Source organism: Podarcis melisellensis (assembly GCF_964234715.1).
Source record: "Podarcis melisellensis genome assembly, chromosome: 2".
NCBI lineage: Eukaryota > Metazoa > Chordata > Lepidosauria > Squamata > Lacertidae > Podarcis > Podarcis melisellensis.
Window position 1 is genome coordinate 43,233,093 of NC_138529.1, and position 20,434 is coordinate 43,253,526.

A 20,434-nucleotide genomic window follows, 5' to 3' on the forward strand; every position below is an offset into this window, starting at 1 on the left:
CTCAGTTTCTTTAGGGGCAGTTTTAACTCGCTTGCTCTTCTTTTCTTGAAGTTAAAGTTTAGAGGGATGGGAGAGGAAAGTTGTTGCCAAGATGTAACCAAACCTAACAGCCCTTCTACCAGTAGCTGGCCCTTCGCCTTCCCTGCGGGTGTCTTTAACTCCTTACTGGGTTATTTCCCTATAAACCTACGATAATTTAGGCACGTCATCTCTGTTGTCTCTAACTGCGACCCCCCCCCCTCCTCCCTCCCTCTTCCCCCTCCGATGTTTTCCCTAACCAATCGGATCTAGGCCTTTTGAATGTGCTGCGCTACTGTTGTGCCTTGTTCCCCTCTCCGCTTCACGTCATTTCCCGGGTTTGGGGGACTGTTCTCCCTCCCCTCCCTCGCCGCGCCCCACTTTCCTTTGATGTCAGACTCGGAGCCTTGATGCGAAAGCGCTGGTGCTCAGAAAACCAGCTTGAGCCTCTTTCCCTTTCCCTATAGCGAGGGACGGGAAGGGGAGGGCGTGCGCCCAAAAGCCCCGAGGGGCGGCCTCCCACACGCCGAGCTTCATTTCCTTGATCTCACAAGTTCTGACTTCAGCTCCAGTGGGCGGAGCCTCCGGGGTAAAAAGGAGGGGGCTTTTCGCGCTGACGCAGAGGAAGATGGCCATATATGGTCAGTTTCTGCCTAGTGACGCGTTTCTGGTAGGGCTCCATTCCGGGAACCCCCGCCCACGTTACCAGGCAAAGGGCCTTGGACGGTGTCGATTTCCAGCCAAAGAAGGAAGGGGGTGATGCTTTGGGGCTGGGAATGTCCCAGGGTGCAGCAGATCCGCAAAACCCAGCGGGCCGAGGTCGGACGGGGTTGGCCCGTGAGAGCAACCCACATGTCCTGCGGGGGAATGTGAGACACATAACATGTTACAGGACTCTGGGGTTTGGTTAAAAAAAAAAAAAGTTAACTTTCCCACAACGGTTATCGCTGCCGGTAACTGAAACTATTGCAGACGGAGCTCTGCCAGTCGCAATTAAACTATTTTTTGGCTTGTTTTCCAACCTCAACACCTCCATGTTCCCGTTGTCTGGTGTTGAAAGGATAATTTATTATCCTGTTTTTCAAAGGTTCCTTTTGTTAGAGTTTTGTACAAAGGATGGATAAGCTTATGTACAGCAACTGTCGGCTGCTGCTATACAACTGATTTTTCCTCTCCTTTCACGGGACAGTAGTCCTGTGAAATGTTTGAAGCAGCTGAGCGATAGTGCCTTGGATAGTGCCTTGTCCCTGGCCGCCTAGTGAGCCCCATAGCTGAATAGGGAACCAACTTAGGCTTCCCTTTCTCAATGCCAATGCAAGTCACTTCAGCACTGTTGCTGGACTGCAACTACCATCATTTGTGGCCACTGGCCACACTGTCTATAGCTGATGGGAGTTAGTGGCAAACGACACCTGGAAAGCCCCAAGTCCCCCACCCTAATTTGAAAAAAGGGATTTCCCACTGGAAACAACTGTAAAGGGGGGAGATGAAGAACGCTGTTAGATAAAATACAACAAATCTCGTAATAACCTCCCCCAACAGAATTTGAATTAGTCCCGCATGCAGCTTCTGTAACAGGAGGGTGCTTAATGAATTGCACCATTCTTGAGAGAACATAGATTTGGGGTCTTTAAGGTGATACTGACAGATATAAAAATCTGTGTGGATGAACATTTTTTTTTTCTTTCGGGAGTTTTTAAGAGGGTTTTCCCCTTTGCATATATGTTAATTTGTGGGGAAATTGAAGGGAGAATTGAGTTACAAGCAATAACCTCCCATAGCCAACAAACATAGTGCTGCTGTCGTCTCTTTATCGCTCTGTTCTGTTGCTTGGATTGAAATCCTAATCTATAAGCAGCTACTATTTTAGTGACTCTAAAAATATGGAAAAATTCTTTCTCACTTGGTTTAGTTGTTCTGACTAATTAAATCCTAATGCTTAAGATTTTTCTAAGCACTATGCATATGTGTGCTTGTGTATCTATAAGAATATCACAGTCCCTGCCTGTAGACTCACAATATCATGATGCAAAAGGAAAAAGGAATGGGAAGGGAAGAGGAGAGCAAGCAACAGAGCAGCTGTTCCTTTGCAGGCCAGTGGATGGGGCCAGGCTGGTCTCCTCGCCATGATGTTCTTCATGGGAGGCAAGAGTGCAGTGGCCCTGGGTCTTTTAGCAGGAGCCATAGTTTGCCTCCCTTGAGCTCTAGAGTTCCAGGGACCTGTCGATAAATTAAGAGTCTGTTGACATCTTTTGCTGCCCCAGATCTGTGATACAGAAAAAACAATTTTGTTAGCTTGTGTGTTTGTTTTGACTTTTTCTCCTGGAGGCATCAAGCTGATATGGCATACAGGCATACAGGAGTGTGAATAAGGGAGAAAATAGGATGGCCTACCAAGCAAGAGCCAGTAGAAGGGCCCAGGCCACTGAACATTGCTGCTGTTGCCAGCTGCTCACAATACAGCTGTCACTATGTGGGCTGTGAAACTCCAAGCATTCTGTATGTGGGTTCTGGCCTTGCTGGGGTTCTAGTGGATACCTCAGACTGGACATAATGAGAGTAAAACTGTAGGCAAGCCAAACAAGGGAGCTCATGGGAGCAGGATGTGGGATTCAACTTTTTCTCCAAAGAATGCTGGCCCTCAACTGTTCAGCCACAGTTGAAAAGGTCAAGGTGACTCAGAAGAAAGTGGGCTATAGAGAGCCCTTATTCCCTGCCCTGGTCAGTAGGAGTTGATTATAAGGAAGAAAGGGAGTGTTCGGATTAGAATGGGACCATGTGCAAATGGTCACAATTGAACTCAAATGACCAACAGAATCTCTGTATCAGCCCTGTGGACTGAGATGCAATATAAGAGGTGGCACAGAGAAAAGGGTTTTGAACAGGGGAATTTTTTTTCTATTATCATCAAGGGTCTGGTGAAGAAAGTAGAATTGCTGGCTGGCATTCTTGATTTTTGCATGTAGCTTCTTCAAAGGCATTTCAGTGAAAGAGACACTTAAAGTGGGGAAATCAAGTTCTTTATGCAAACTAGTAAAATGCATTGGCAAAAGAAAAAGTCCAGATGCTGTGGCGTATGGCTGCATGCATTAAGGATTAAGGCGTGAAGAAAGATTTGCCCTGTCCATTTCAGTTGTTGCATCTCAAATACTTTCATTTAAAATATTAAAAGGTCAGTTTTAGTTTTATACTTCTCATGTTCCTAAAAAAGAAGTGATAAATTGCCCTGGAACATTGCAGATGGTGTATCATTGCGGGAATGGGACAGGTGTATTTTAAGACAGGTGAATAGTCAGGGACTGGGAGAAAAAGGAGACTTTTTCATTTCATAATCTAACTTTTGCTTAGTTGGGGATGAATGAGACTGGGATACAGGCAATAAGCTCCCATCCCATATCAGGAAGCCAAGGCAGAGCCCAGTGATGATAGGGACAGGGAGCCAGGAAAACAGCAGGTGGAAGGAGCTCTAAATGGGTCTGTGAGTCAGGGAGCCGAGATGTCTAGCTGGGTGATGGGGAGCAGCATTCAAGCTTCCTGGGTTCTATTTCCAGACATGGGAGGGGAGTGCAGTCCCACTGTGTGTGTGTGTGTGTGTGTGTGTGTGTGTGTGGCATGGCATGGCATTAAAGGGAAAGTTGGGAACCAGAGAGCTACTACCACACTCATTGTATTCCATACCATCCTCTTTCTACCCGTTGCCTTCTCGTGGGCTTAGTGAGAATGACACGACTTGTTGCTGTCATCCAGGGGGTGGGGCAAGTTCCTTGCAGAACCAGCCTGGGGTTATCATCAACAACAACCTGATGTCCCCGGAAGCACGAGAAGCTGACGCGGAATGGAATGTGGCCACAGTGCATGCCAGAGCTGAAGGCCTCCCAGAAGGGCATGTGTAAGAAGCAAGAGGCACTCTGGCCTCATGTCATCCCTCTGGGCAAAAGAGGGGGAGGGGTAGAAGGGTGCTGTGTCACCTTCCAGCTCACATCCAGCTTGTTGAAATGGGATGTGAAGGTAAAGTAATTTTCTAAGGATAAGTTTTAGCAGTCTAAAATCGCAAGATGAAATTGTAGGAGAAGGGAAAACAGGTACGCCAGGACCTGTGTAGCATAAATATAATGGGAGAAAATCAGAAAAGGACGGGCACAGACCAAGCTATAGTTATGAGGTTGGGGAGAAGCGTGGATCGATACTAGTAGCCAAAGCAACAGAGGGAGGTACAGTGGATTTGTGGCTCAACTCCAAACAAGAAAGGTGGAGTGTTGCTTGTTTGTGCTTTTAAGGCAGAATTGCTCAATATGTATTTCTGCTTCACCAAGAAGGAAATGGTGATGAGACACTCAGTGCTGACAAAAACAAGGATGGGGAAAGGCCAAAGGCTAGGAAAACAGTTCACTTGGGCAATCTGAATTGATGTTGGTGGCATTTACGGAAGGAGCTAGTGGGGCAAACCTCTGAACAGCCAGCTATCCTAATTGCTGAAAACTGGCATAGTCTCAGAAAATTTATTTATTGCAGCATTATTTATCCTGCCCTTTTCCAGGAAGGGCTAAGTGCAGGTAACAACAGTGAAAAATAACTTTTTTTTCCTTTCAAAACCCAGCTAGTTATAAATACCCTTGACCCCTGGCTGTCAAATGCCAGTCCAGCTCAAAGAGGAAGGTTTTGACCACTTTTTTGCAAAACCTCCTGGCACGGACTTCTACCGGACAGGAATTCCACTCTGAATGCCTCTGTGTTCCTTTCCTGTTCATGCCCAATATAAGAAAGTGCTCTTTCATGGCAAAACTGACGAGAAAGAAGCCTCTGATATATGTAGCATCTAAGCCAGGGGTAGCCAACAAGGTGACCTCCAGAAGCTGGTGGGCTCCAAGTTCCATTAGCCCCAGCCAGTAGGGCCAACAGAGATGATGGGACTTGCAGCCCAGCAACATGGGGTTGAACTAGATGACCCTTCTACGATATGGAGAACATCACATTGACTACCCTTGGACTAAGGCATTAAGGTAGAGGTAGGAAGCCTTATGTTTGGGGGACAAATGTGGCCCTCTAGATCTCTCTAACTGGCCCTTAGGATACTCCCCTGGCCACACTCCACACCTTCATCTCTTTTGCTGGTTGGAATGCCGTTCAATGGTGATAATGTCTCTTGTCTGCTTGGGCTAGAGAGATGCAAGTGTAGAGACCTGACTGTGGGACTGGACTGTACAAAGAAAAGAGTCGCATATTTTGCTCCACCCAAAAGATGTGTGAGCCTTGAGCTGAAAATGTTTCCCCACCTCTGCATTAAGGGCTTTATAAGGTCGGCAGCTTCCTTGAACTGTATCCAGACAGCCACTGAAAAAGATCCAAGGATGCATAGAATCTGATTTATTTACTTGGGGGAATATTGGAACAAACAAAACCATTCATTTACAAGATTAAAGAGAAAACTTCATAATCAACTTGCCTTTGTAAAAGACAACTACAGCACTAGTTTATTTTCTGTTTTTGATATGATAGTTTAGTAGCAAGACCTCAGTTGGTAATAGGGACTTCCAAGGCTTTTCTCCAAATCCGCTATTTAACATTATATCCTCCTAAGAAGGCTTTTGGAATAAGGACTGAAGAAAATAATGTAAAATCAGCATTTGCTTGGTTGGAAGCCAGCATTTAATATATTCATTAATTATTTGGATGAGTGAGCGGTCAGTTACGCTTGCCAAATTTGCAGATGATAAAAGAATTGGCAGGAAATACATAGCATTCAAAGGATAAGCTAAAACATTTTAAAAACAAACCACCCAATAATTGACAAATCAGGCAGGCAGATTAAATTCAGCAAGGAGAAATCTCAACTGTTATACATGTGGACAATTATTCACTCTGTGCTCCAAGGATTAGATAAGGTGACCATTGGGTTTAAACCACAAGTAAGTACGTGCACAATATACATTGTGTTTTGTTGGGGGGGAGGTATTCAAAAGGGAAGGCTTTTCAATAATGAAAGTTAAAAAGTTGCATAGAAAGATGATGAATTTTCCTCCTCTAAGGGCTTCCAATAAGTATTTTAGACTGTTGGGCATTTTCTTAGGGATAGGGTAGCCTGTTTAGAGGGTGGCAATTTCACTAAACCATCTCTAAGTTTCAGAGTCTTTCACATTGTGTAGGTGGGTGTGAGAAGGAAAGAGTTGTGACTTCTCATTCTAGCTTCAGCAGGGGCACATTCATGCTATCTTGTAAAGCCTAAGCAGTGGGATGTGTGAAGCAGAAAACCGTTCCAACCAGGATGAGTACAATGCATAGGTTTTGGACGAGAAAGAGAGCTGTTTTTCGAGCCCCATCCACAATAATACAAATGAAGTGATGTATGCAAACCAAACCCTCTCCTGGGTGAACCTAGTATGCGCCAAGACTGTCTGAGAATTTGCAGAGCTGTGTCAGGTTCACCCAGGGGAGCTGTTCAGCCTTGTCCTGCAGTGCAAATATCTGAGCTGTTACGTCTTTCTGTTTAAAACAGCCTCGGTGCTCCTGAGGCGCCCAGTGGCGCTCTCTGCTGGCACAACCATTAGCCTACTTCTGCCTTCACTATGGCAACTCATCCTTCATAGTGTTCTGCCTCTGTCAGATTTATTTATATCTCACCTTTCCTGCAAGGAGCTTAAGGTGGTATACACAAGTCTCCAGCTCTCCATTTAATTCTTACAGCCGCCAGGTGAGCTAGGTTAGATAGACTGAGAGGCTGGCTGGCCACCCAGCAAACATCATAAACATAAGAACCATCTGCTGGATTCAGTCACTGGCCCACCTAATCCAGCATCTCTCTCTCACATAGGCCAGCCAGATGCCTGAAAGCAGGACCTGAGTGCAATAGTACTCTCCCCATCTGCAAATACCTCCGACAGTAAGACAGAGTTGGGAGTTGAACTCTGGTCTCCTCACTCCTAGGTAGGTCCAACACCATAACCACACAACTGCAGTCATATTCATTCTTCCGCACCCAGCTTGTTCTCCTTCGTGGATCAAAAACAGGTAACCATATCCACACAGAGTAAAAGCCACAAGGACAGCAAGACAATACCTCTTATTAGAAACCATCAGTGCTGACTATGCAAGTATTTTAGGGGTGGGCTCAGTTTTGGCACATCTGCTTTGCATTCTGAAAATCCCTAGCCTAACCCCTGGTGTCTTCAGGTAGGGCTAGGAAGGACTCCTACCTGAACTCCTAGAGCAGCAAAGAAGCCACTGAAGTTGGGGGACCCAATGCAGCCTCCAGGCTATTCTGTTTAGCCCCTGGCCCTCTTCCCAAGTGTTTTTCCCTGGCTTGAATGTGTCCAACTGATAATTAGCAAGTTTCTTTACGTTTGATGCTTCATTATATTTTATGTATTCTGTAAGCCACCCAGGGTGGCTGGGAAAACCCAGTCATATGGACGGGGCATAAATAATAAAATGATTAATTGCTCCTGCTTTACTGAGAGAACAATGGAGAGTTGGAAGTGTAGGTGAGACTAGATGGAGGGCACCTAACAATTTGGAAAGTACTCACAGTAAGGAAGAGATGTAGGGTTAATAAATATAGCAGCCAGTAAGAGTCCCCCATATAGTGGTACTTCAACCTCGTTCCAGAGGTCTGTTCTTAACCTGAAGAACCATTTTAGCTAATGGGGCCTCCTGCTGCTGCCGCACCGCCGGAGCGCGATTTCTGTTCTTATCCTGAAGCAAAGTTCTTAACCTGAAGCACTATTTCTGGGTTAGTGGAGTCTGTAACCTGAAGCATATGTAACCCGAGGTACCACTGTATTGTGGATATTCAGATTTTTGTGTTCTACCATCACATTCGAGGGGAGAAAATCCACAGAGAGACCATGTTTGCACAGAGGATGGTAGCTCATCATTTCTCCTGATGCACACTCCTTCATTTCACACGCTCCTGTCCAGATTATGCTACAGTCATGCTCTAAGTGACATTTTTCTTAAACCCAAGGACCCAAAATTAAATCAGGGCTGGGTAACAAATACATTATAGCATATCAAAGGGTTGTATCATCATGTATCTAATGCATCTTTTCTACCCTAATCTCAAAACAGGCACTTAAAACATGAATATTCCTGTGGTTTATGCTCTGGCAAGGGTGAAACAGCTTCAACAGCGTGAAGATTAAGTTCTTCTTGGTGCCAGTTTCAATATTACAAAGTGGAGAGCACTAGTTAAACGGCAAACAGCACACCCAGCTAGTTAAGAGTAGCAGGAAGTTTGACAGAAGTCAGAGGTATACTTATAAGGTATAAATTATACCTTGCTGTGCAAAAGAGCCCTGTCTGTGGTATTGTTTTGAGATTGCTTTTTGTGCTTAATACTCACATGGGAAGACAGATTACAAAGCACTGTCTAAAGTTTTATTATTTATGCCCCGTCCATATGGCTGGGTTGTCCCAGCCACCCTGGGTGGCTTACAGAATACGTAAAATATAATAAAGCATTTATTTTTCTTTTCATATGAAATCTAGCAGAAAACAGAATTGGATAACGGTGGCGGAATATCTTTCAGCACAGTCGGACGCCATGCCTTCCGGTGTTGTATTCAAGCCTTGGGCACTCACATGGTTGGAATCAGAGCGTTCCATGAAGTTACAGCATCCTCTACTGGCAGATGTATGGCAGTTCAGTATTAGAAACAAATGCTGTCCCACAAATTAAGCCTGGAAACTGCCGTCTGAAGTCTAAACTTACCAGTGCCTACATAGGCAGCGATGCCTCTGATACAAGAACAACAATTTCCATATAACCCTCAAAGTGCAGCCAGCATCTTATGTGAGGGATAAGAAACGTGGGGCTCTTCAAATGATGCTGGACTCCCAATACCATCACCCCAGCCAGAATTACTGGTAGTCAGGCTTGATGTGGAGAGGGGGGCAAAAACATTTGGAGGACAATAGATGGAAAATTATGAACAGGCAGTCTGGAGCAACCCAACAACCATCACTATTCCAATGCGGCGTGCAAACATTTTCCACAAACACCTTTGCAACATCTCCTGTTGCAAAATTGTTTGGTGATAAAACTGCCCATTATGGGCTTTAAGAGAAATTAAGATCTCAGAGTGATTGAGAACTAGCAGCGTCCATTGCACCCAACAGCCAGGTCTGTTTTAATTCTTCAACCTAAATGACATCCATTGAGAGGAAGGCTGCCAGGGTAACTCAGTGCGATGGCACAGGAAAAGTTTGTGGCCTTTGGAGGTGGCTTGGAATGAGAAAGAGGCAGAACCATTTTGGCGAGCTGGCGGGAAGCTGCTGGAGATGCCTTGGACTCCAGTGCTGCACTGCTGTGGGGAACAAGCCCCCTTGAGATGACCATGCTGGAAGATTGGGACGCCCTCTATCTAAATTCAGGTGTAAATATGTGAATGAATCGTATTTCTTGAGACTAGTGTCACTCATGCAATCTGCATAACCAGCTTCACCACTGTAACCCTGGAATTCTCTAGGTGCTTTAGGACTAACTCTTCAGAAGCACAAAATTAGCAGTGTGAAGGAGGTGGGGGGGATTGTTTTGTTTAGGCCTTGATATCACTACAATATAGGAAGATAATGATCCTGATTATACTTGCTAATCAGTCCTTTTTCTTCTGCCGCAAGATTTTATCCATTCAACCTGTCATCAGAGCAAATCCATAATCCTGAGCAAATCCATAATCCTGATTCAGGAACCAAGTGCTGATCCAGGAAGGACACTTTGTTGAAGCTACTTTGTTATGCCAGAGGTTTGTTCAGCTTCTTAGGAAGGCCACTGCATTCCTTGCAAAAGGTCTCAGCTAATACCTAGGAGATTCTGTTCCTAGCTATCTAAAGCCTACATAATTCCAGCTCACATCAGGCCTTTGATACTCCCTGCTTTTCATTCCAGCTACGAAAAACCTACAGCAAGCTAATGCTTATTGCTTTGAATGTCATCAGAACCTTACTTCATGCAACAGCTGTATCAAATCTCAGCTTGCCTTCGGAAAAAGGTCCCAGCCAAGGACCTAAGTTTCAAAAGTGCTTGATCTCAGGCTTTTATATACTCACTGACAGCATGGACATACTAGAACTGCATGCTTGCTTTCCTGTTTCCTTGGAAAAGCCATTTATAACACCATGTCTACATCTCTTAACTTCAAGGTGTCCATGGCATGTTACCTCTACAGGGACTGGGGAGTTCTTACTTTGCACATAAAACCAAAGGGTGGGCATAGTAATTATACCCCAATGCAAACCCATTTAGTAAAAGTATATCCTTCCAAAGGCGGGAAATAACTCTTCTCTTTGCATCCGAGGAGCAAGTCCAGGATCACATTCTCCACTTTTGATTCTCCTTGTCATTTGCTCGTTCCGAATGACCTTCAGCAGCACCAGACATCACCACCAAGCTTATTTTAATCTCCACTTTTATTGAAGCATGAACATAAAGATGCCCTACTCAAAAAATTACATTCAAGCTACTTCTATGAACTACTACTCATGGGAGAGGCTTTCGTAGCCCAGCTCTCCCCAGAGAGTTACTTCTAGAGATCTCAACGGGAAAGATTCAGTATGAATAATCCCTTCACATTAGGCCAGATTTGTTCAGCAAGACACCTCTACTGCTGCTTGGCGAAGAAGGCCTTGCTGTCCTTCACTGTGGGCTTGATGGTGTCACCGCCAGGTTGCCAGCCAGCTGGGCACACTGTAGCAAAATGTACAGAAGTGTGGGGTTAGAATATGTCAAACAGCACTCAAAGCACATAGGTCCACATGGAGCAAGCTTAGGGCAACAAGGTACCCCCAGAAGCAGTAGAAGGAAGCTTTGGAGACATCGCATATTAAAAAGTCAGAACTTACTCCATCAACAAGCACAATCTAGATTGGAGCGGTGCCTTTTTTCTGGGGATACTCAAGGGTATGCAGTACCATTTTCTTCCAAATGTTAAAAATGTGGCACTTAGTGTAACAACTTCATTGTGAATACCCACACCCTTTTCCTTTTAAAAAAAAATCAAAGCAGCACTGGAGAGGGGCAAAATGCCACAGCCTTTCCCATCCCAATATGCTCCTTTTGGGGTTTCATGGTCCATAACAGGAGACTAGTGTGTTTGCATATGTTCAGGAGGACAGCTGTCACTGGCTAATAGCCACAATGGCTATGCTGGAGGTAGTATATCTCCACATACCACTTTCTGGGACTCACAAGTGAAGAGTGTACTTGCAGGCTTCCCATGGGCATCTGGTTTGGCCACTGTGGGAACAGGATGCTGGACTAGATGGGCGAATGGACTGAACCAGCAGGGCTCTTCCATTATTAAGAGTTGCATAAGGTTGCGCTATGGAAGGCTCTAAGAAATGTTGCTAGCAGTACATCATGCCAACTTCATATATGATACCATTTGCTACAAAGGTGTTTGGGAAGCTGTTATGCACTGTCCATGGGCAGAGAGAGGCCCTTACTTGCCCCATGAAGAGGTAACAGCCACAATTTCTAAAGCAATACTGACCTCCCCCTTCTGTGTTAGCTCTATTATCCCAATCCCCACCCCTTACCTTCACCATGCTGGTCTGTGAACTGGAAAGCCTGTACCAGGCGAAGTGTCTCATCCACAGAACGCCCCACAGGTAGGTCATTCACTGTGATCTGACGAAGGATGCCTTTGTCATCAATTATGAACAGGCCTCTGGATAGTTGTGGGCAGGGGGGAGAAAGAAGGGCAATTAAGAGCATTTATTATTATTATTATTATTAATAAAATAATAATAATAATAATAATTATTATTATTATTATTATTATTATTATTTTTAAAAAAGAGGATTCAAGCTTGTATGCATTCAAGCCTAAGATGCATTTAAAGCACATGCCTTCCCCCAAAGAATCCTGGGAACTCTAGTATAATGGTACAAGGAACTGTAGTTCGGTGAGGGGCAAGCTACAATTGCCTGGGTTCTTTGGAGAAGGCGCTTTAAAAGGTATGGTGCGTTTGCAGCCTTAGAGAGACAGGACAAGAGCAGACACGGGGAATTCTACCCAGTATTGGAACCTTCTGGAATCTATGTGGCGCTTTTACTGCCTTTATCAGTAGTACCAGGGTCAAAGTTAAGAGTGGGGGAATTCTGAATCTATGCCTATGCAGAAACCTTACTGAGAGATCAACTAAAAGAGGTTGGGGCAAAAGCAGAGACAGACTCAAATAAGTTACAGCTACAGCTACTAATTCTCTGAAGTCCAAGTCCATACTTCCAAGGACCAGGATTCTAGGACCTAGCTAGTGTTAATAGCTTTTTATATTCCAGCCAGGTTATTACCATTTGGATTACGTACATGGACTTGATGGGTGGGACCAAGCTGATGAATAGAGGATTGAACAGTCCAGCAGCATCAGGGATTACTAACCTCTTCAACAGATCACAGGATTTAAGAGCAGGAGGGACTAATCTGTTGTTCTCCAGATGCTGCTGAATTTTGCAGCTTCCATCATTCCTGACCATTGGCCATGCTGGCTGCAGCTGGCAGCTCTAGTTCAGTAACACCTGGAGACTCCCGGGTTAGCTATCCCTGTGTTGCAGCACTGGAAAGAGGAGCTAAGTGGTACTTGAGTCAGCCATGTTGAGGCTTTGCTAGTGAACGCAAGAGGACTGGCATTTGCCAGGATGCCACCAGCCACAGCCCTTTGAACTGTCATCCAGAATTAAGGTTAGACCTCAAGATCTCCATACCTGTATGCAATGCCATCCTCCTCCTTGAGCACTCCATAGTCCTTGCAAATATTGTGGTTGATGTCTGCCACAAGAGGAATATTTGCAGATCCCAAGCCCCCTTCCTTTCTTGCTGTATTGATCCTGCAGGGAAATAGCCATTAACATCTGCAATATCATTTAGAGCAAAGATAGAGAACCTATGAACCAATGCCCACCTCAAACCTAATCATTGGCTATGTTGGGCAAGGGCTGATGGGAGTTGGGAGTCCAACAACTGGAGGGCCTCATATCTCCCACCCTTCCATCTTGAACGTCTGCAGACTACTACTCTAGCCATTTACTATTTAGAAATGGTTGAATCAAATATTTCACATGGGACAGATTGCCCCTAGCTTTTTGTTCCAAACTTGACATGGGGCTCCCAGACCAAAGCTGGGTCTAAAAACTGGGCAAGCATCTTCTTCCTCATCAGAAACCTAATTCTGAAGACAAACTGGAAATATTCTCCAATTAGATACAAGTCGGATCCTCTGACCCACAGAAGAGTGAAATGCTCTTTACACCCATTTACGAGCTCAAATCAACTCTGAACACAACTGCAGTTAGTCTACTGAGGTGGCTGATAAAACTAACAGCAGCTAGGTTTGGCTAGATAAGGCTGGTGGGGACCCTCTACACCCTTCTGTCAGTTAACTTCTGCTTGGCTCCCTCCCAGTGTCAGATCCCTAGAACATTCTTAATGATGTTTCAATTCTAACCCTCTTACTAAGCAACATACAAAATAGGGATGTGCTGTTATTTCTGTCGCTCAGTTTCCTTCAGCTAAGCCAGCCTTAAGAAACAATAACATAACCATAACCCTTCACAGTATTTGCTTTATAGCACGGACGGAAACATTGCGCTAGATCTTGAACACCAGGAGACTCACCAGGCCAAATGGGTGAACTGAGAGTCAACCGAGGCAGCAATAACCTCACAGTTGATCTTGCGGAACTCCTCAACTCGGTCACTGAAAGCTATGATCTCTGTGGGACAGACGAAGGTGAAATCCAGGGGGTAGAAGAAGAGAACCACATATTTGCCTGTGTAGAGAGGGAGAAAGCCCATCAGAAGCAGAATACTTTGAGCCAGAAACCTTGCTTGGCTACTATCTGAAGTTTAGGGAAGGAGACAACACCTGAAGGCACCAGCACAATGTACTCAAAACAAATGTCATGCCTTGACCACGATAACATTCATCCTTCCTTTGGGATATGGCAAACCCAAGGTCCATTATCTGCACCTGCTAACAAAATATAGTATTTGCACTACACACCATGATCCCCACAGCAATCTGATTCAGTGCCTGGAGACTGATTACCTCTTGATAAACAGACGGATAATGCAAGATCCTCTTTCTTGGCGCTTATGTGCTCCAATGCTGCATAGCAGGAAAATAGTTCTTAAGTGATCCATACCCAGCCTCTCTTATCAAGGTGGGTCTGGGAAACTCTTTAATTAGGGTATTTATGTCCTGCATATTCATGAGCTCAAGGCACCTTGCAACATTAAGACTGACTGAAGATGTTGTTTAAACAACTGAAAGTGGTACTCTCTCTTACCTTTGTAGTCCGACAACTTTATTTCCTTAATGGCTCCATCCACCACTGCTGTGGCCTTGAAGTCTGGAACTGGCTTACCAATATGAGCTTTACCAGAAGCCATTTCTTTCTGAAATATCAAACAGTGTAAAGGCTTAGGTAGACGACCAAGTTGAGTCGCTTTCAACCAAGAGGTCTGCTACTGAGTACATATCCCAGGAGAGGCATTTTCTTACCTTCTGAAGGATTGTAAACAAGGCAGCTCTCTTCCCCAACGTCAAGCCCAACTTTTGTAGTGCCCAAACAATTAAGATGCACTTCAGAGGAAACAAGAAGCCTCTTCCAATTCTGCATAGTGCTGTACAGAGCCCCAGTCACATGAGTTGTAAAGGATTACAACTGTGGAGGGTGACGCAAGGCAATCCCTGAGGTATGCAAGATCAGGGAGTCTTGCACCCTCATTCCTTTGAGGAAGACTGCAGAGGGTTTGAGTCAGCGGCCTCTTGGTTCAGCAGGATATTTTTATTAGCCTCATTCCATTTTAGCTAGGCGTGAGCAAGTGCTCCCAGACAACTTTCTGGCTAATTGAAATTTTACCACCTTCAATGCATTTCAGTTACCATGTGCACTATTTGCCTTGGAGCTCAACAAGCAGTTTCACTAATCCATTACATAAAAACATGAGGTGGTAGTGTGCTGTGTACAGTACTTTTGAGCACTGCTTCTTATTGCTTGGCTCTAGCAGTTGTGTGTGTGTATAATTTTTAGGTGATTTGGAGGTCTGATGTGCCTCCTCCTCTCCAACCAGGGACGGGGCATCCCATTGTGTTGCTTGAGGCTAAGTAGGAAGTGCTCCCCCCCTGCCGCTGCCGCCAAAGCATCCCTAGGCTGCAGCATGAAGCAGCAGCAGGTTCTGGCAAAAATCCTGCTGGAAATCAGCTCTGATTCTCTGCCAGTGGGGCACACACCAAGGCACCCCCTCAGGGGCTTCCACCACCCAAGGTGGCTGCTTCACCTTGCCTCCTGTGTGGGGCCAGCCCTGTCTCCACCCCCATCCCATAAGAGGCTCTCTTTATAAAGAATTTGCCCCATTACACCCCTTCATGTTAAACCTTGCCCATTTGGGTTTGGCTCCTTTTTACATAAGCAAAGTCTCAATATTTCATAACTACTTCAAAGCTCCGGCTGCTTTTTGGCATCAAGAAAACAACCCTGGGATTTAGATGTAGCATGTATAAAATCAAACCTGAGTTCCTTTCAAGAAGCTGCATGTATGAACACGAAGTTTAATACTAGGTTATGAAAGGCCAAATCTGGAAGCAAACGCAACAGATACTTGACAACAAACATAACCAGGAGATTAAGTCTCTGCCATTCATAACTACAATGGTGACAGATAAGGATAGGCACTAATCTATTAATTAAGTAAGTAGTACTTAATTAAGTAGTTCTCTCTGGTTCAGGTAGAAGCTAGCTGCCACCACCACTGTGGAAAACTATCTAAAACCAGCTCTAGCAGAGAAAGAACGGGCAAAGGCTTCAGGAGCAGATAAATAGCTCATTCTCCTAGCACTTTAATTTGGGTCAGATCAATATATTCTTGGTGCTGTCTCTGCAACCAATAGAAGGTGAAGCTGAACATACTTATATCCCACTTGCCAGCCAAGACTGGCTCCCAAAGTAGTTTACAATTCAAATTCATCAGAAGACAAGTGCCCTTTTATTATGCTGAATGCATGGCAGAGAGGAGATGGGATGTTTGCATCTTACTATTCCAGCTTCATATTGTTCCTGCCAGAGCCTGCTTGGCTACTTACTCCTTCTGCACAATTTAATAAAGCCAACTGCTGAATCTTCAAAAAGGCCACAATTGGTATTCTGACTTCAGAAAGATAAATGTCACCCAACACAACCAATACTCAGGGGATGATGGGAAACACTGGAGTCACAAGTTCCCAAGCCCTGAGTTTATCATGGTGTCTGAACAGAGCCATTAAAGTAATGTTCATCCATTGAAAGGCTCTTCAGATACTGAGGCATCTGCCAGGGCCTGGTCGAGCACAGAAAAGCTGGTTCCATCTGTTGCTGGAGATATGAGGTGGGGGAGAGATGCATCTGCTACGTTAGCCCATGACTCTCACCCACCATGTTCCACTTGGTAGCCGATGGGCCCTACAGCAGCTCTAGCTGACAAATACTTCCCTTCCAGAAGTGTGTCCCAAACACAAACTGGGTAACATAATACCTTCCTGATAAGGAGCTGGTAGCGGTTGGGTGGGACACTTACCAGTAAGCTCCATGTTCAGGAAGATAGCCCTATTACAATATGCTTTGGCAAACGTGAGCAGGCTATGGTTAACGACAGTGAATAATTATGTGATGATGGTCTGCTGCCCCTGACATCACAAACATGGATTGCTAGTTTCTGGAGTGAAGCCAGCAGAACACAGTGCATTTTAAACTAGTGCATACATCTGCCATTGCTCTGGGGGTATGTGACAGAGGAGAATGGAACGGTCACTCATGGGTTACTGCAATGAAGGCTTTGAGATGCACACTGCTTATAATGAACCAGAAAGGAGAAAAAAAGTCTGCTTGGGCAAGCCAAAATCAATGACTAGATACTTTCCTCCATCAACCCCAATACTGACAGCACCAACTTTAGTGATGAACCAAACCCTGAATAATAATAATATTTTATTATTTATATGCCACCCATCTGACTGGGTTGTCCCAGTCACTCTGTGTGGCTCCCAACAAAGTATTTAAAAACACAATAAGGCATTAAACATTAAAAACTTCCCTATACAGGGGCTCCCTTGAGATATCTTCTAAAAGTCAGATACTTATTTCCTTGACATCTGATGGAAGGGCATTCCACAGGGTGGGAGCCACTACTGAGAAGGCTCTCTGCCTTCACTACCAGACAAGTCTGTTTTGTTTTGAATAGTTTTTATTAACTTTTCCAGTTATATGTCTCAAAATAAGCATTTTACATAGTACCATATATCCAATGACTTCCCTCCTTCTCCTTCCATGGTTCATTTTACTTGTCTATCATTCCTGCCTATTTTACTGTAACCATTTTAGTCATTCTCCAATTTACATCATTCAAATATTAATCACACTGCTCAATTTATCTTAATGCTGCCAGTGTATTCAGCTGTACAGTTATTTTCCAGATACAATGGTACCTCGGTTTATGAACTTAATCCGTTCCGGAGGTCTGTTCTTAAACCAAGGCGTGCTTTCCCTAATGAGGCCTCCCCCCGCCGCCGGTGCCTTTCCACCTTTGGCTTCCGTTCTTAGTAAGGTAAAGGTAAAGGTACCCCTGCCCGTACGGGCCAGTCTTGCCAGACTCTGGGGTTGTGCGCCCATCTCACTCAAGAGGCCAGGGGCCAGCGCTGTCCGAAGACACTTCCGGGTCACATGGCCAGCGTGACATCGCTGCTCTGGCGAGCCAGAGCTGCACACGGAAACACCGTTTACCTTCCCGCTAGAAAGCGGTCCCTATTTATCTACTTGCACCCGAGGGTGCTTTCGAACTGCTAGGTTGGCAGGCGCTGGGACCGAGCAGCGGGAGCGCACCCCGCCGCGGGGATTCGAACCGCCGACCTTTCAATCGGCAAGCCCTAGGCGCTGAGGCTTTAACCCACAGCGCCACCCGCGTCCCAGGCTTCCGTTCTTAGACCAAGGTAAAGTTCGCAAACCAGGACACTACTTCCGGTTTTGCGGAGTTCATAAACTGAATAGTTCGTAAACAGGGCTGTTCTTAAACCGAGGTACCACTGTACTCAGCAAATATTTTCTACTCCTCTTTAAATAGATGCTCTATTTGCTCTCATTCTATATGTTAAACCTGCTAGTTCTGCAAATTCTATCATCTTAAGTTGCCAGTCCTCCTTACTTGGGACCTCCCTCACTTTCCATCTTTGAGCTAACAAAACTCAAGCAGCCATTGTTGCATACATAAATCATTTTTTCTGGCACCTGGGAACTTCAGTCTGAACTATTCCTGACAGAAAGGCCTCTGGTCTTTTTGGGAATATTTTCAACTTAATATGTTTTTTGGGAATCTTTTCAACTTAATATAAATCATTTCCCAATATTCTTTAACTTTTTACATGTCCACCACATATGAAAAAAAGTTACACTACCCAGGCAAGTTTGAGCCCTAGAAATGTGATCTCTGCTACAGTCTTGTCTTACTCCAGCTCCAGAGGTCCAGCATGTGGTGGCGGCAGCAAGACAAAACAAGAGTTTTTGCAGAAGCTAAAAGGCTTTATCAGAGTTTCCTGGGCCAAGCATGAGATGTTACAGTATGGGTACCCAGCCTTGAATTTGGTGATTAGTGTCTTTGGCTTAGAATGAGTGGTGTTGTGTACAAGGACAATGCCAAGCCATTGTTTGCTTAATAAGGATCTGTTGCTACTGGTGCAGGCAGCTGGGATAGTTTTCTACACCAGGCTGACTTCCAAAGTAATTTGGGATGATGGAATGTCCAAAAGACATGTGACAGGAGAAGATTATGGTTCAAGCAAAAACTGAAGAAAGCGGCTAAAAGTTGTGTGGGGCTTATATTACCATATATTTGATTCTTTAATTCTTAAACAAAAAACTGACAGTTGGGGGAGGTATTTTTCCACCCCAAGCTGAATACAGGTGCCTGTTTGGTGATAAAATATCCCAGCATAAAGCCATATGCAGCATGTCAAAAGCCCACTTTGATTTGCTTCTCTTGGTCAGTCTTTGCTTGTGTGTGACTTCTTTACCACATATATTAACGTTAGCTAGGACAATAGAACAACCAAAAATGGCAAAAATGGTGGCATTCATTACACTTTAGGTAAGGCATGCTCCAACAATCTATTATTTCATAATCATGCTTAAAACCTTTTTATTTACCCAAACCTTAACAAAACCATTTTTAAAACTGTCTGTTGCTTATCTTCCAGTGTTTTAACTGAATTTTAGGACCAAATAAAAAGCCCAATACATTTTAGGAGGGACTTTATTAACCTGGACATTTTTTGGTTTACAGAATGAATGCTTAAAATGGTAACCAACTGGAATTTAGAGGCACTGTTACCTCCGCACAGGTGAGAACATCCCAGAAGCACTACATTGTAGGTTTACTTCTGTGCAAGTTCTGCAAACATTACATCTTCCCCCTGCTATATACACTACTTGAAACCAAAGCGCACAGATCTTACTCTATTTGTCTAGTTCCCCCCTCTAGTAAGAATTAGAGCTTAAACTTATTGCACTGTCGTCACCTCTTCTATTCATACTAAAGGCCTGTTTAAAAAGCAGTTTCCATGACCCAATTTTTAAGGCAAGAGCACTTAGTCACTAGCTCCATTTCACGAATTTTCACTCGAGTAGACCCCGAGCAAGGCTAGGAGCGCTATGCAAGCTGAGAAGAGACTGGAAAGCCTCACCGCTTTCCAGGGTTGGGGGCGGGGGAAGCCAAGATCGACCCCTGGAGTTGAATTCCAGTGACAATGCAAGGCAGCCCGCCCTGCTTCCAGCCCCCTCCCTGTACCGCTCAGAACACAAAGGAGATCCCTATGACTCGCTTGCCGAGGACACAATGGGCAGCATTCACACCGCCTCCTCTCCGCTTTGGGGAAAAAGGACCAGAGGAGAACCGGGGAGCAGCGCAGCTTCCAGCCCACTTTATTCCAATGCAGGTGCCCCCCTCCCCAAAATCACGCCTTTGGAAGACACGAGGAGATGCACGGATTGCAAGCCTCGAAACCTTCCAGAAGCCCTTCGCCTCCACATATACACCCCAGAAAATGACGACCCTTCGAACCTGCTAGGCTGGAGGAGAGAGAAAGCGCTGCAGGCCCCCACCCCATAGCAGGCCTCGCCAGGCTCGAATTGCAAACCCCGAGCAACGCGCCCGCATTTGCCTCCATGCACAAGCACTGCAAAAGCTCCAGAAATGCCCTCGAGGCGCCCACCCCTCGCTCCCTCCGTACCTCCTGGTCCGCGCGCTGCCGTCCCAAAGCTAAGCCGAGCGCTTCTCGAAGCGAGGAGGAGGCGTGACACCAGCAGAACAAGCCGCAGCGGCTGCCGGGTTTTATGTGCAGCGTGCTGGGAGAGGGCGGGGCAAAGGTGCAGGAGGGGGCGGTGTAATCCGGATTCG

General features: G+C 45.2%; 1 protein-coding gene and 1 long non-coding RNA gene across 2 annotated transcripts in view; one reads left to right on the plus strand and one right to left on the minus strand.

Annotated features, from left to right (window-relative positions):
- LOC309363133 overlaps window positions 1-7,479 on the plus strand; it is a 48,143-nt gene extending 40,664 nt beyond the window's left edge. The window contains exon 3 of the long non-coding RNA XR_014165257.1: window positions 6,827-7,479. This is a non-coding gene — a long non-coding RNA (uncharacterized lncRNA). The remainder of the gene's footprint in view (window positions 1-6,826) is intronic.
- A 2,925-nt stretch (window positions 7,480-10,404) lies between these two features.
- PRDX2 (peroxiredoxin 2) lies at window positions 10,405-20,412 on the minus strand. Its single transcript, XM_081899231.1, has 6 exons — window positions 20,268-20,412; window positions 14,302-14,410; window positions 13,629-13,782; window positions 12,719-12,841; window positions 11,551-11,681; window positions 10,405-10,699 (listed from the first exon to the last, which is right to left on the minus strand). The coding sequence occupies exons 2-6, from the start codon at window positions 14,402-14,404 to the stop codon at window positions 10,614-10,616; spliced, it is 597 nt and encodes a 198-aa protein (XP_081755357.1). The 5' UTR covers window positions 14,405-14,410; window positions 20,268-20,412; the 3' UTR covers window positions 10,405-10,613.
- Window positions 20,413-20,434: the final 22 nt, after the last annotated feature.

Bases quoted from the DNA above. Each gene is read 5' to 3' on its own strand.
- PRDX2 (XM_081899231.1), bottom strand. From the start codon at position 14,404: ATGGCTTCTGGTAAAGCTCATATTGGTAAGCCAGTTCCAGACTTCAAG. The intron at 13,783-14,301 runs GTAAGAGAGAGT...CTCTCTACACAG, and splicing joins AAAGTTGTCGGACTACAAAG to GCAAATATGTGGTTCTCTTC. The intron at 10,700-11,550 runs GTAAGGGGTGGG...ATTTTGCTACAG, and splicing joins CACAGACCAGCATGGTGAAG to TGTGCCCAGCTGGCTGGCAA.